The 14,299-nt window shown below is 48.1% G+C and overlaps 1 protein-coding gene across 2 annotated transcripts in view; it reads left to right on the forward strand.

Annotated features, from left to right (window-relative positions):
* The window catches only part of Nab2 (Nuclear polyadenosine RNA-binding 2), a 78,018-nt gene that overhangs the window by 19,466 nt on the left and 44,253 nt on the right, over window positions 1-14,299 (forward strand). For both annotated transcript variants that reach the window (XM_077655421.1, XM_077655420.1), the window contains exons 8-14: window positions 209-312; window positions 2,128-2,262; window positions 2,911-2,958; window positions 3,397-3,441; window positions 7,693-7,794; window positions 13,152-13,196; window positions 13,332-13,440. In XM_077655421.1, the coding sequence (XP_077511547.1) occupies window positions 209-312; window positions 2,128-2,262; window positions 2,911-2,958; window positions 3,397-3,441; window positions 7,693-7,794; window positions 13,152-13,196; window positions 13,332-13,440 (588 nt within the window). The remainder of the gene's footprint in view (window positions 1-208; window positions 313-2,127; window positions 2,263-2,910; window positions 2,959-3,396; window positions 3,442-7,692; window positions 7,795-13,151; window positions 13,197-13,331; window positions 13,441-14,299) is intronic.

Here is a 14,299-nt window from a genome sequence, read left to right on the forward strand (position 1 = left end):
GCAGTTTGATTTTCTGTGCACTTCCTTTGCCTGACTGCCATAGTAGTGAAGGCTTGCAAGATTTGGCAGGGCCATTTTCCTGTCTAGTGTCCCTTCTTTCATCCTGACCTCTTTGATCACGTAACTGACAACAATTTACGCTTTGCAAACATTTCACTCTGGACACTCCACTCATCAACTCCCTCTCTTCCGCCTTGGTGGCACCCAGGTCGAGTGTTCCGGAGAGCATGCAGGCCAACAAGCTGCTCCTGCTCAAGGCCATGAAGGCGGCCCACCAATCCGTCTCCTCCAACATGTCACGCCGAAATCTCTGTGAGTGAGTGTGTGTGTGTGTACAGTGCTGTGCAGGCCCTCCCCTTCAATGCAAGGGTATTATACTCCATTTCAATAGCAGGCACCGCTGTGGAGGCTGCGGAAGTAGCGCGTCCGTGTAACCATAATACTTTGCCACGTATGCTTTTTCTTCCCAAAGACTCAGTGAGTGTTTGGATGAAAACAAAGAGCGGCATCAAACAATGTAGGTTTCAAAATCACGGCAAAAGCTGTAAGGCGCTCAGTGTTCTCAGGCCCTCTGTCTGTAATTTTCACCGAGTGCGAGCTATTTTTTGGACGTGGATTGAATGGGAGTGATTAGCACTACCAACAGCGTATCGTATCACCACATGTAATTCTTTTTCTGGAAGTCTCGATGAGTCACAGGACGAAAATGTGGGAAAAGATAAGAAGTGTAAGAGGTGGCAGGCAGGGCTCTTAAGGTTTGTCACAACAAAATATGCTTGTCTTCACTCTGGTTACGTAGTGAACTATTTTTTGGGCGCGGTCGTAGCCTGCGCAGACAGGCGCGCTATCTTTGGCAGTGTTGCCTGCTATGCATGAAACACAGCATAGATGGCACTGGAAAGCACTCTTGGATGGCACCTAACGTTCACTGGGAGAGCTCTTGAACGGTACTCTAGATGATACGTTTTCGATATGCATTCTCGTAAACCTGTCTCAGAACAATGGCGTGTGTATGTGTGCATTAGGAAACAACTTGGCTCATGTTCTTACTTGGATTCCCTGGGTGGCCTAGCAACTCCTGTAGCTGCTCACAGATTGGCTAAAGCAGCTGAAGCAGTACTGGCACTCAGCTGCAGCAAGAAATGCAGCGGTATACATAGTCACAGCACCTGCTCTTGTCACACTGTCTGTGCACTTTTGGTGTAGCAAGCCTGCATCGTGCTTGGTTGCATAAGTCAGTTTTTCAAATTGAATGTACAGCACAATTAGAAGACAGATTATATGTTGTTAAAATTAGTGTACCTTTTATGTCTGCTAACATATTTGCACTCATTAGTGAAAAAGGAGAAGTTTTGTCAACAATACTTTCAAACACAGGTGCCACCCAAGTAGCCGTTATGTGGCTGTTCGATTACTGTAGCTTCATCCGCAGTGTCAGGGGCCGTGCAGTAAGAATAGTCACCAAATAGAGCGGGTTTCAGTTGTGACATGCATGTCACTGCTTTGAAGGGTGGTCCTGCGGTGCTTCGCAAGGCAGCTGTGTGTGTGCCACCACTGCTTCAGCTGGTTGGCGAGCGCATCTCGGGGTTCAGTCCCTTGCTGGCATCGAAGTTAGAGTATGGACCACGGTTAGGCGTGAAATTTCTTCTTTCTCTGTGGTTGCTGTGCCGGTTGCTAGGAGCAAGTGCGCCGCATTTTCTCTGCCATCCGGTGGCAAGCCGGGATCAGGTTCCGTGATGTCAATCGGGTGCAGGGAAACTAACGACACACAGAGTGCCCTCGTAGCCGATATGCCTCCGGTATGTACAGGCCTGGTACGGTACAGTACTACACATGGAAAGATGGAGCATTGATGGATACCTGGAGCAGTGGGGTCCTGAAAGCCAGTGCTTCCTGGCTCAACACTGTGTTGAAGGGGGCGGGAAGCTCCTGGCTTGCCTCGATTTTAGACGATGGTGCTGTGCATGTGCTGCATACTTTTTTGTGCTGCTTTTGAAGTGTGACGGGTGTATCGCGCAAATGTAGCTATGCCTGAGAAAATATTGTTCATACACTCGGGGAGCTCCTTGGATCACAGTTCATGTGTGGTGAAGCACGCTTCCAACCATCTGCATTGCACAACTGCAGCGGCCCGGGTGGAACCATACCAGCCGACGCCCATCCGCGAGCTGGGCTCCAAGCGGCGCAGACCAGGGAGCAGCCGGCCGGGCTCCTCCGCGAGGTCAGATGGCGTTGACGAGGAGGACCCCGCACCCCCTGCCAGTGAGTCAGCAAGATGGTTTTCGTCAGCTGGTGCCGCATTTTGTAACATTTCGTTTTGTTTGTTTTCCGTTTGTTTGGTTGTGATGTCAGTAGCGAATAAGGCAACTGGAGGTGTGCAGGGGAATGGCCAGCCACAATCACAGACATGGCCAGCCTGGTTACTGCTCCAATTCTGTGCGCCCTGCCACACCATCCCAGCCTTGTCACAGGGACCATGCTTAATCACACAAACATTGGACAGTCTCTTCCCAGAGGCAGAAGTAGCGCCGATAAACCTCGTCAGGCAGGCCGAATGTGTTGTCGTGCTCTGTCATTTGTTGGGCTGTGGCCCACCAGTGCGATGTGAGCATGAGGCATGCTTATTCAAGGATCATGGCTATGTCTCTGCCACAGTCAGTGTGTGCTCATCCCCCACAGCCTAAATCACTTGGAGCGGCGACTAATTGCAGAGGAGTGACCAAAAGGATAACCTCACTGTCACAAAGTATGGATCAGGGCAGTTATTACCCTCCATCAGTAAACTGGGTGAGGCCATGTAATAATTTTAATTAGGTCAGTTGCAGCTTGTTTTGATAGTTGCGAATGTAACACAATAGTGTTGCATTGTGGGGCATCCCGTTGAGTGCGTTTCTTCTGACTTGCACCCAGAACGACCGGTTGGTGTCTCCATCAAGGAGAGGCTGGGACAGCGGCAAGGTAAGTTGGTGTCAGTTCACACTCAGCATGGCAGCTGTTGCAGTAGCATGAATTGAATGTGGTGTAGAGCTGCCAGATTGCGGCGGTAAGCTTGTCCCATCGCTGAAAGAAGTGTATTGTTGTAGAGGCAATAGACAATATTGTTGACTAAATACAGTGGTTCTTCTTCCAACTGTGCTCTTGGAAGAATAGTTCTGCTATTTTTTTGTATGTCCAGATGAAAAAGTGCTGTGTCCTGTCCGCCTGTCTTAATGTCTGCCAAATATTGTGCAGCTATGTGGGTGCAATGGAGCATTCCTTGCTATGCTGTATGCCTCTATGAGTGTCTTGGAAGTTTAGGAATTTCTCTGGAAGGGGACTTACAGTGCGGCAGCTTGCACATGAGGTGATGCGAAACATGCAATGCCCACTCTCATCTTTTATTTATATCTTTTTCAGCATCCGCAGAAGAGCCCCTGCTGTCCACCGACAAGGAACAACGGGGTGAGCGAAGCCTCTTGGAGCACTTTTTCTTTCTTGCTTTAGCCTTTCTGGCATCCTGGTTACATTCCGGAATCCAAGGGTTGCTTGGTAAATTGTTGAACTTCTTTTTTTGCAATTGTATGCCTCAGTTTACCTTTGATTGAGGCCTCCTTTGCAGGACACAGCACAAGAATGAATGGACCACAAGAACGAGGAGGACAGCAGGACGAGGATGACGATGTCCTCCTTGTTCTTGTGTTTTGTTCACTCTTGCGCTCTGTCCTGCAAACATGGAAACAAGCCAACTCGCCCAACAGCAAGTGTTGTGTTTTGAAGCAAAGCATTGTTGTCAGGGCACTGCATCTGCGGGTTAGAAAATCCAGCGTCGTCGCCGGCGTTGTTGATCGTGAGCAAAAAATCCCCATAACATCCCCAGAGAAGCAACCTGGGTGGGCCGCCTAGGTTGCATAACCTTGTGACGCCATCACAATCATCCCTGTGGATTGTGAGCAAGCTGGCCACCATGGCAGGGGGCAGTTACGGGTGGACGAGGGTCTTAAAACTAACATTTTTATTTATGGCTAGAACCTCATTAAATTTTTTACACAGATGCGTTTTTCTCTTCTGATTCCAAAAAATGTAATCATAATAGAGCTGGTGGTCTTAGATCGAAAGTTATCTTACAATGTCTAGCGCATAAGTAGGTAATTTCTTACGCAGTTTTAATGAACTTTCTCAGTGCATTTTGTTGCTTTTAATTGCATGAATTGACAGCCAGAGAGTTCTCATACCTGATGACATTCTTCGTTTTTCCCTAAAGGCATGTCATCCTGATACATTATGTCAAGAGTAAAAGGTTGCAGTATTTGGCTCTGCAACTTGTCAAGCTAATTGCAAATTGCTATTTATGCATGGCCTAAACAAAAAAAGTAATAATGTCATCGGGTACCTTATTTCTCTCCGAAGGAAATGGTACTAAGGTTATTTTTGTGAGACAAAATGAAGTTGCCGAAAACGCGCGCTCGGACCACTTGGGAACCACCTCAGTTTTACATGTCTTCTCCGGAGGTTCTCCTTTGAATTGGTCGTAACAATTTGTTATAAGATGAACGGTTGGTAGCTTCACTTATATTTACCACCAAAAATGACATGTTCTTCCCATTTCGAAAACTGTCTTCGGATTCTAAATATGTCAACTAAAACTGAAGATATCATGCCAACCCAAGGTCAAGATGGTATATGCCATTAGGAATTCAGCAAAATTTGTGAACTTGAAATCTGGCCAAGGCAGTGGCAATACTTTCTTAATGTCTTGCCAGTTATTGCATGAGGACTGCAAAAGCTCAGTAACTACACTGTTCCTGTCTATGATGACGGTGATTTGCACCTGTCTCGGGCTGTACTCTGGCGTGGTTCATGCTGGTGATCTATAGCTGCCCAGGGTTGTGGTCTGGAGACCTGTCTCCACAGTGCCGCCTAGAGTTTTTTTTGTTTGCATTATTTTGCTCTAAAAGGCTGACTTTTTCAACCTTCTCTGGTCCTTTTGAAAGCTGAGACAAAGGAGTTTGCAGCCTGCAGTGTAGCCGAGGCTGCGTTGCTGGCTTTGCATCCATGCCGCGCTTGATCATGTCTGCATGTTCTGTACGTGCGGCAATCTACTCGCTGTGTAAAAATTGGTGTCGTGTCGACAAAACGTGCTGGGACCGGGCCTGGATCTGGAGCAAGTTGATGAGGCGTCGGGGCGGGCGACGCTAGCCGAGGCTCCGAACAATTTTGATCTGGCACGGTCGAACATCGCACAGGCAACGAAGCAGGCGGCGAGGTAGGCGACGCTCGCTGCAACTTCGAACAGTCCTCATCCGGCATGGCACGGTCGAACGGTGGGCATGCGATGGGGCAGGCGACGCTGCGGCTGCGAACATTCTTCATCTGGCATGATCGAACGTTGCGAAGTCGAACCGCGCTTCGCGTTGGGCGGGCGACACTTTCTCCCATACGTACTACGCGTCGTCTTCTTCAAACAAACGTCTCACGGCATCAGTTACATTGTACTGACAAAGTACGGGACGCAGGAAAGAAGAAACTGCAAAAAGGATCTCGAGAAACTTCGCTAAAAGCAGACGTGGCCAAGCGTGTGAAGCGGGAACCACGACGGCACAAAAACAAAATGGCACGGGTCGCGTCGGCCAATGGTAGGCCTCAAACGAGAGACTCACCTTGCGCGCGCACTCTCCAGCCAATTAGCGGCCAAGAAAAGGCCTTTGGAAAACCGGCTACTGCAATCGTTCTCATTGACCGACACCATTTTGAAATACAGCAAAATGCGCACAAAGAAACAAGCTTCAAAACGAGCCCAAGATGGCGCCGATGGGCCAGATGCTTTGCCCGCGGCACGTGCGGGAAGTTCGCACAAATTTGGCCCGTTTCGGAGAATTTCATGGCTGCCGTGATGTTTCGAAAGTCGATTTCACCGTATTTCCCATTCGAATCCAGCGTTACTATCTTGAGGGCAGGTGTTTGAACATACAAACGTTTTGAAAATGCGTTTTTCTCAGAACCGTTTTTTTGTTCATTTCTGGCCATTCCAAGGCCTGCGTCCCCCCTTAAATTAATGGTTGTTCGTGAGCAGTTGCTCGAGAAGAGCAACCTGGGTCGCACAAGCCCGACCGGTGGAAGCACCTGCCATTCCTAGGCAGTGGCGCGTCGCTAGACCGCACCACTGCACCGAGAGTGGTATGAGGACAACCAGGAATCTATGAATGTAAAGGAGAGAGTGACCAATTCTGCACATGTGTACATTAACTCATTGACAATATCATGTCATACTCCTAAGGCAGAGCTTAAGTGTCCCCTCCAATTTTTCTTCCAAGAAGCATTTCTCATTTGGCCTTTCGGTCAAATACTGCAGACCACTGGGTCTTGGGACATGATAGCAACTTTGTAGTCCAGGTGCTTAAGTCCCCGTATGGACTTGGGCGCGACAGGCTCGTCATAAGCAAACTGTCGTTTCTGGCTTTTGAAAGACTCCAGCTTGTCGCATATTTTCTGGCACTGTGTGTGAGGCTTAAGGTGGGTAGGGCTTGTCTAAAGCATTTTTTTTTGTTAGCTGAATGCTGGCAGCACGTGTACCTAATAACCATTTTGGTACCATTTTTGTTGAAAAATGTCCATTAAGGGCTTAAGTACTGTGGCATTTCTTTCGACAGGGTCGTCACGAATTTTGTGCTTCATAACTGTTGCTGCTTGCACACTGTGGCAGGAATTGAAGAGAGCAGGTCCTGTGCCAAATTGCTTGCCCACATTGGCAAGCACTGCAAGGCATGGCACAAATTAGGATGATATGGCAGTTATTGTTTTTGACATACTGCATCATTTGTCATGTTCTGTGGACAGTGCTGCTTATAGGTAGGGGTTGGGCTGTTTGATTTTTAATTTTTCAATATTCAGCCGACATCTTTTTTGTCTTTTTCAGAACACAGTTCTAGGGGGGGGGGGGGAGGGGCGGGGGGGGGGTTGGCGGAAAAAAAAATAGTGAGGTTTTGTGCCTGGTGATGCCTGGCAAAAGTTTTTTTTTTTTTTTTTTCAAAGTGTCTTGGATACATCTCGCGGCGCCTCTGCTGCCCTGCATTGCCAGGGGCTGTGAGACTGCGTCAGAACTGTGCATGGTGGGAACCCCACCAGCTGCCCTGTGTTTCAGCTCCAATCTCCTTGCAAAGGCTGAATCTGTAGCCCCGCGTTTGTCACAGCCTACTTGCTAAGTGGCTCCATCATTGTAGAGCTGCTTGTAGACTTGATGAGAACAAACGGGGCGAGTTGGCAAAGAAGTTCACAGGGGACACCTAATTCCATTATATGTAGGCATTGCTCTAGCATTAGCAGTGCTTGATGCCTTTACTGGAAGTGACATCGCTTCTGGTAAAGGCATAACCCACTCACTACCACGTTACTTCCGGTCTGGTGATGCCACTGTGATCCTACCAATGGGCGAATTTTATGGCTGATGATGCATTTTGGATGATGCAAAGAACGTCGTTGTTTACAGCACAGAAACACTTGCCATGCTAAGCAGGCGGAAAAAGGTGTAGCACAGGTGCTTCTGCTGTGTATTTCTTTCGCCTCCTTTTTTCGGGTGGTATGTGCCTCTGCGTCAAATTTAAGAATGTAGCTGCATTGACTATCCGCTTTGTAGACTGCAGACAGCGGTGCAGTTAATGTCAACACAAATTCTCCAGTTTATATGAGTTCTCTGCTCTTGTCCGTCTGGCCGTGCAGGACCAACGAGGGCGTCGCGCATCGTGGGCGCCATTGTGCCCGAGGTCAGGGTGGATGGCGCCAGGGCCAGCAGGGAGAACGCAGCAGCCACGGCAGAGACAGGCGAGTCTGTGTTGTTCACCTGACGCAGTTGAGCTGTGTCGCAGTACACGGCCTGTGCTTTCGGCCGTGCTCTTCTGGAGGCCTTCCATGCAACTGCCCTGCAGCTTTGAGAGGGAGAGAGCGTAAAACACTTAATTTCAAGCATGTATTCGGCCACTGGCCGTGCCCCTACACCTCTAGTCTCCCAGTACATCGTGAAGCCTGTGTTCGAAAAGCCTTCCCAGTGATTGCTTATTGACTGAACAGTCGAGCAGAATTTGCTGGGTCAATTTTTGAGTTGCAGAAAACTGCAGTTGAGCAGGACTTGAAACAAACTAACTGGACTTTTAAATTAAACTGACTTTACTTTTAAATAGTGTTGAAATGAAGAGGATGACTTTCCTTTGAGCGCAAGTACACCTGTGCGAGCATGTTTTTTTCCTCAGCATACGTTAGAAACATCAAAAGGTTTTTTGTAAATGACTAGTTTGCATACAAATTTGGGTCGAAAAACAAAATAGTTAATTGTGTCGGCACTGATTGTTACGTTTCTTCCTAGACAACTAGACAGCACTAGGATGCCGTCTGGCCACAGCTCCCATACTGCGTTTATTTCTCTGCACACCTGCACAGTTGGTAGCTAACTGGGGGTTTCAAGTGCCAGGATGTGAAGGCGCCAGTACACACTCTTGTTTGTAGTACCGTCTTCGTGCTGTTTTTCGCGCTGCTTTTCCAGTGGAAATCTGAAACATCAAGGTGTCCACGGTGTACGCTGCTAACAAGCCCCAGTCCTAATACCGATCTGTATGGGGAGGGTCATTGTTTTGTCCAAGTAGACTCCTGTAAACGGGGTAGGCTTGCAGAGGGGCCTGAAGCGGAAATGAAGTAGCAAAAAGGAAGTTTTTGTCCACCAGGGCTATATGTTTGCTGTTCTTTCCTTCTACTTAGCTCATGATTCAGGTGACCCCAGAATTTTAGCCTTTCTTTAGGCTAAAAACCCCACAGATTTTGAGACAGTACCCGAGCGATTTTTCGTACTTCAATAATTCAGACTTTGCATGATATTTCGGATCTTGCTGAGAAACCATCATGCACCTCACAGGAACATGTACATTCGCAGCCGATATTTCAGACTCTGTGGAGTCCACAAGTTTGATTTTTCGGACTAAAATAGTTGCCAGCAATACTGCCGAGATGGTTTTTCAACCAAAAATTTGTTTTTTTGCCTGATTATGGAAGTGAACGGGCATCGCTGACTGAACCAACCGGTTCTCTGCCGCTGTGAAAGGCACCATTTTGATTTAAAATGGAGTCAATCGGGCGAGCTGGCTTGGATAGGCTTGGCTATTTGTTCCTCGTGGCCGCCACTTTAAATAATGGCATGCCCATCATTGCCATCGAGATGGCCTACAAAGTGCGCGATTGCGTTAAAAACGGGGCAGCAGCTGCATCCGTTCGCAGTATGACCTGCAGCCGCATTGCACTGTCTGGTATCGTGGCGTAAAGTGAACTCTGTCTTGATGTGAGGTGGTGCAGACATGACGAAAGCATGACTGTGGCTCAGATAAAGTAATATTATCGCTTGCAAGCAGAATGTGGGGAGCGGCGAAGTTTGAGGTTTTTAAAGGCGTTTTTTTTTTATTTAATTTCACGGATTTTTCGGGCTGTTTGAGTGTTCGGACCATTTTCTGTGTCCAATCAAGTCCGAAAAATTGGTCGGTGACTGTATCAACATAGCTGGTGTGCCATTACATTGTTGAGATGTGCTCAGGAGCTCCTGCTGCACTTGTGGCCTCACCTTGTGAAGCTACGTTAACTGGAAGTGTCTGCTCGAACTGTTACTGGCATGCACAGATCCAGTTTGTCTCCTGGTTGGGGATGGGGGGTGTTCAGCAGAGTCATTTTTTTTCCCCCACTTTGCTTCAAGAGTGGTCAAGCGTTGCACCGGCAGTTGTAGCACGCTCGGTTGAAGGGCAGCTTTGCAAGGCGCCATACTCTGCGCCAACATTTTTCAGCGGTGAAGCGAAAGCTGCCGTAGCGGAGCGCCTGCAGCCGTGTCAATCTGTGACGTTGGAGGCAAGTTGCTCGCTGAGTGGTTGCTTCGCTTCGTCGATAGTGTGGCTGGCGTCATCTGTGGAAGCTTCACAGAGCTGGATGTGCCTAAAAAATTTGTAATCCGGGAAGGCGTTTTTGCTGTGACTCTCTAATGTTGAAATTGTAGAGTTATGGTATAAATATGCCTTAAACAATGTGTTATCTGTACAGTTTGTTTTAAAGGAAACCAAGAGGCATGTGTGAATCTTCGATAATTTCAAATATTCGGTCGAATAATAAAGTATTCGTTATTCAATTCTATTCAAATGTTTGGTATTCAAAATCTCAAAGCATTAGTCTGAGGCTAGTAGCGTTTCTAGAACGGTTGCTGAGGGGGGTTTTGGTTCAGCCTACTTCCTCCAGTGTGGCACCATGGCGTATGTGCAACCAAAGCGCCGACACTGAGTTGCATGCCTGCGCTCCCTTATGTATGTCTGAGCCGGTCTGTGCATGTTCCCGGCAAACAGATGTGAGCACATGGAAGTGCTACGCCCAGATCTGTATCCGCCGCATGTCTGCGGCCGCGTTACTTGCGATGCGCACGTGCATCAGTAGAGAGAGATTTAGCATAGCGTGGCATGCTTCCGCACGCTGCCTGCCAGTGTGCAAACGATTAGCTGGCGCCATGTGGCATCCGTAGTGGTTCCCCATGGAATGAATCTGAACTGACTGCAGCTGCTCTGCTCCGCATGAAATTCTCGAAACAGGCGCAACGGTGCGAGCACAAAGAGGAACTAGCCCCCTTCCAGCACCTGACATGGGGTGGCGCTCGGCATGTTGTGCGTGCGCCTAGCAGATGTCGTGGAGTCACCACATAAAAGCAACAGCTGCAGTCGCAATTAGAACCAGCAGTTGGAGGCCCCGCGTATATCGTAAAAACCGGAATATAGGTCGAACTTTTTTTTAAAAAAACCACTGTGAATAGTCGACCCCCGTCGTATGTACTGGTCATTGGCGGAAAAACTATGGAAGTCTTACAACAATGGGTGGCTGAAGCCAACAGCCTCCATCACCATTGCCATCAGGAGTGGCGCGGCGACGTTGTCGCACCGCCATTTTACGTTTTCGTCATTGCAAAGCTATTTTGTTAAAAGGCTGCTTTTTCCCATTTTGTTTCAAAATTAGTGGAAGCCGACGGCAATTCACTGTCGCCTTCAAGAAAAACGCGGTTGAGTACGTGGAAGCTCGCAGCAACCTGGTGGCAAGGTGCGAATTTGGAGTATCCGAAAAGAGCATTCAGTACTGGTGGAGGCAGAAGCTGCGTATCACAACTTGCAGCAACCAGAAGAAAACATCATTTAGTGCACGGACCGCAGCGTATCCAGAATTGGAAGGAAAGGTTGTGCTGCGTGCAAGATCGCTGCCTGTGACTGCCGAATGCATCTGCATGAATGTGGTAGAGATCGCGCTTGTCTCTAGACTCACGAGGGCGCAATTCAAGGGCTCACCATCCTGGGTGCGGTGATTCATGAAGAGGAAGGGCATTGCTCTACGGCGCCGTACTTCTGTGTGCCAGAAACAAACATGGGGGTCGATGGGCACGCAGTACTGTTACAAAATGGGCCGGGTGTACATACGAGCAGCATTTAAATGAAAATAAATACTCTCACCATTGTGCAACCTGTTGAGTCGCATTTGTTTCAAAGTAAGGGTGTCTTTCGGTACTTTTTCCATTAAAAAATATTTTTTTTTCATTTTTAGAACTGGTTAGTTAGGGGGTCGACCAATATTCCGGTCCTACCTATAGTCCGGTTTTTACGGTAGGTCTTGCACCCCACAGATACGTCGACACCGCATGTAGTTTGGTTCCCCCATTTTCCGATGGCCATTTTTGCAGGAAGTCGGCACAGCTTCAGTAAGTGGCAAAGCTTCAGTGCACTTAGTATTTTTGCTTGTGATGGCCTTTTGTGTTCAAGAAGTACATGATTTTGAAAATTTGTATTGTACCGTTAAACCTTTTTTGTGTGCCAGAAGTATTCAAAATACTCACTTCGAAAATATTTGAAAATTAATATACACTCCGAATTCGTTTCTGACCAAGAAGTCACTATTTGCACACGCCTAGAAGTAATTAACAGAGAGAAAGAAATAGAAACCTTTTAATGAGAGCAGAGATTTTAGCCTTCATGTAAAATTTCCTTACATGCTACTTTGTGTGGGGAAGGGAAAATTGGGGATAGACAGACTAGTGGAGAGAGGCGTACAAAATTTGAAAGAAGTAAAGGAAGACAAAACGCAAAAAAAAAAATAACTGAAATAACGATTACCTGCAACCACGGACTATATTCCACTATGTAGATCAGGACGGCATGTTTCAGCTGTGTAGCTTCGGTTCTCTTGCCAAAACATTGGCCAACAATAGCATTTCTTGGTAATGCGATTTTCGAGCTCAGCTGCTGAGGTATTTGAACCATAGGTGACCGCATATGGAACACGCAGTGCCAAACGGAAGTGGCTCTGTGTTTTGGCTTGGGTAGCAACTACAGCTGTCCTCTGCCACTGTGCCTCGCACGAATGAAGGTGGCATGCGCTACTCCGGCGCCATCTCTGATCCAGCGGTGGCCACAGGTGGCACTCCTTGCAACGTGCTCGCCATATACCTTACTGCTGACGTCATCTTTCCTGCTACTGTCGTACCCTCCTCCTTCACATTCTTCCTTGAGCTCTGCGCTCGGTTACACCGACGGCGAGGCATGCGACTCAGCCCGAAGACGGGCGGCGCCCAAGAGCTGTGCTCTATAAAGCGGGTGAGAAGTATGGTGCCCCATTTCCTAGCTCTGGCTTAGTGTGAGTGCAGCTGGACAGTATTAAGGTGTGTAGTCGTCATCATCGGTCTACTTTAGTCTACTGTAGGATAAAGGCTTTTCCCATGACTCTCCAGTGAACCTCGTCCAGTGCCAGCAGCTGCTACTTTATTCCCACAAAACCAGCTTAATTTCATCTACTTGCTGCATTTGCCTGCCCTTGGAATCCACTCCCTTACCCCAAGCCTGCACATCTGACGAAAGCTTTTTGGTATCTTCAAGTTGTGTGCTGTTTCTGTGGTAGGCATTGTTTTCCTCTGCCCTGCCATTTTAAGATGGCAGGCTTCAATTTGAGAATTACCTATGACTGACAGGAGATGGTGGGGGGGGGGGGGGGGGCTTCACATTCTCTGTGCGCACATGCAGTTCTCCAGAGCCATAACATCTCAACTGTGGACAGTCAGCTCACTGTTCTTATGTGCTGCACTTTGGCACCATTCTGCAGCCAGTCAAAACTCTTTCTGGCATTTTTTCCCACAGTGACCGACGGTGAGGGCCACAGCATAGAGCAGGAGGAGGACTCAGGTGAGTGTGCCACACTGGTTGCGTTGGTACAAGGTTTGACTTATTGCTGCACTCTTGAGAGGTTTGCCAATCATGGCTGGACTCCAAGTGTGGACAAAAGGCCCCGCAATGATGGCTCTCCACCTGCTCTTGCAGACCTGCTGGAGCTGGAGGTGGCACGGGAAGAGGTGCACTCGGTGGAGAGGGACGCCACGCCCACCTCGACGCCCAAGCGCCAGAGCGGGCCCGACGACTTGGCAGGAATGTGAGTAGGGCTTGCTCCATGGTACCACGTTTCACGGGTGCCACCCACGTACCACACATGGTACTCCTGCTTTGACCCTTTTGAAAATTAACCAACAGCAGTGCGTAGTACTAAACTCGCAAAGGAGCAGGAACAGTTGAGGTACTGAATGGATTTTGAAGCGAAAAGCTTCACTAGGCTCGTCAACACCGAGCTTCATGTGAGCCACACTACAGATTTGCCACAGCTGCGCATGCCAAGTGACGTCACGCGGAGCGCAAGTGGTCGCTGTATTAGCTGGGCTAATCCATATTAATTTTTTTACTTAGGGTATGTAATTGCTCGAAATTTCAAATTATCAACTTTTTTGTAGAGCAGCATGATGTGTATTTATTCCTTGCATTAAATTCGTGTTCTTCATTTTTTTTTTCCTTTACGTGCACGCAAGGCTGACGCTTGTGTTACAGTGGTGGTTGCGTTACATTTGGGTAAGTAGGGAGACTAATGATAAAGTTGATTTGTGTGTACATTCTCCAGGTTTATTGCATCATGCTCAGTTGCTGTGAGCTCTGGCAGCTCATTCCATGGTTCTGTGGAGGAGAGCAAGAATTTTATTGAGGGCATTAGTAGAGACACATAAATGCTAGAGACTTGAGTATAAAATTGCAAAGCTCGTTAATTCGACTCCTGTTAATTTGGAAATCCGGATAATTTGAACTGCTGGCTCGGTCATGGCCAACACCCATGTACCTAAATCCGTGGCGTCGTACGCTCATTAATGTGGACCTTACGGATTCTGCACCGGTTAATTCGAATGGGCTTCCAGAGGAGGAAGGCCGTGTCCGTGTATGACTGGCACGGCAAGACGTTGCCAAAATAG

The sequence above is a fragment of the Amblyomma americanum genome, chromosome 2 (genome assembly GCF_052857255.1).
Source record: "Amblyomma americanum isolate KBUSLIRL-KWMA chromosome 2, ASM5285725v1, whole genome shotgun sequence".
NCBI lineage: Eukaryota > Metazoa > Arthropoda > Arachnida > Ixodida > Ixodidae > Amblyomma > Amblyomma americanum.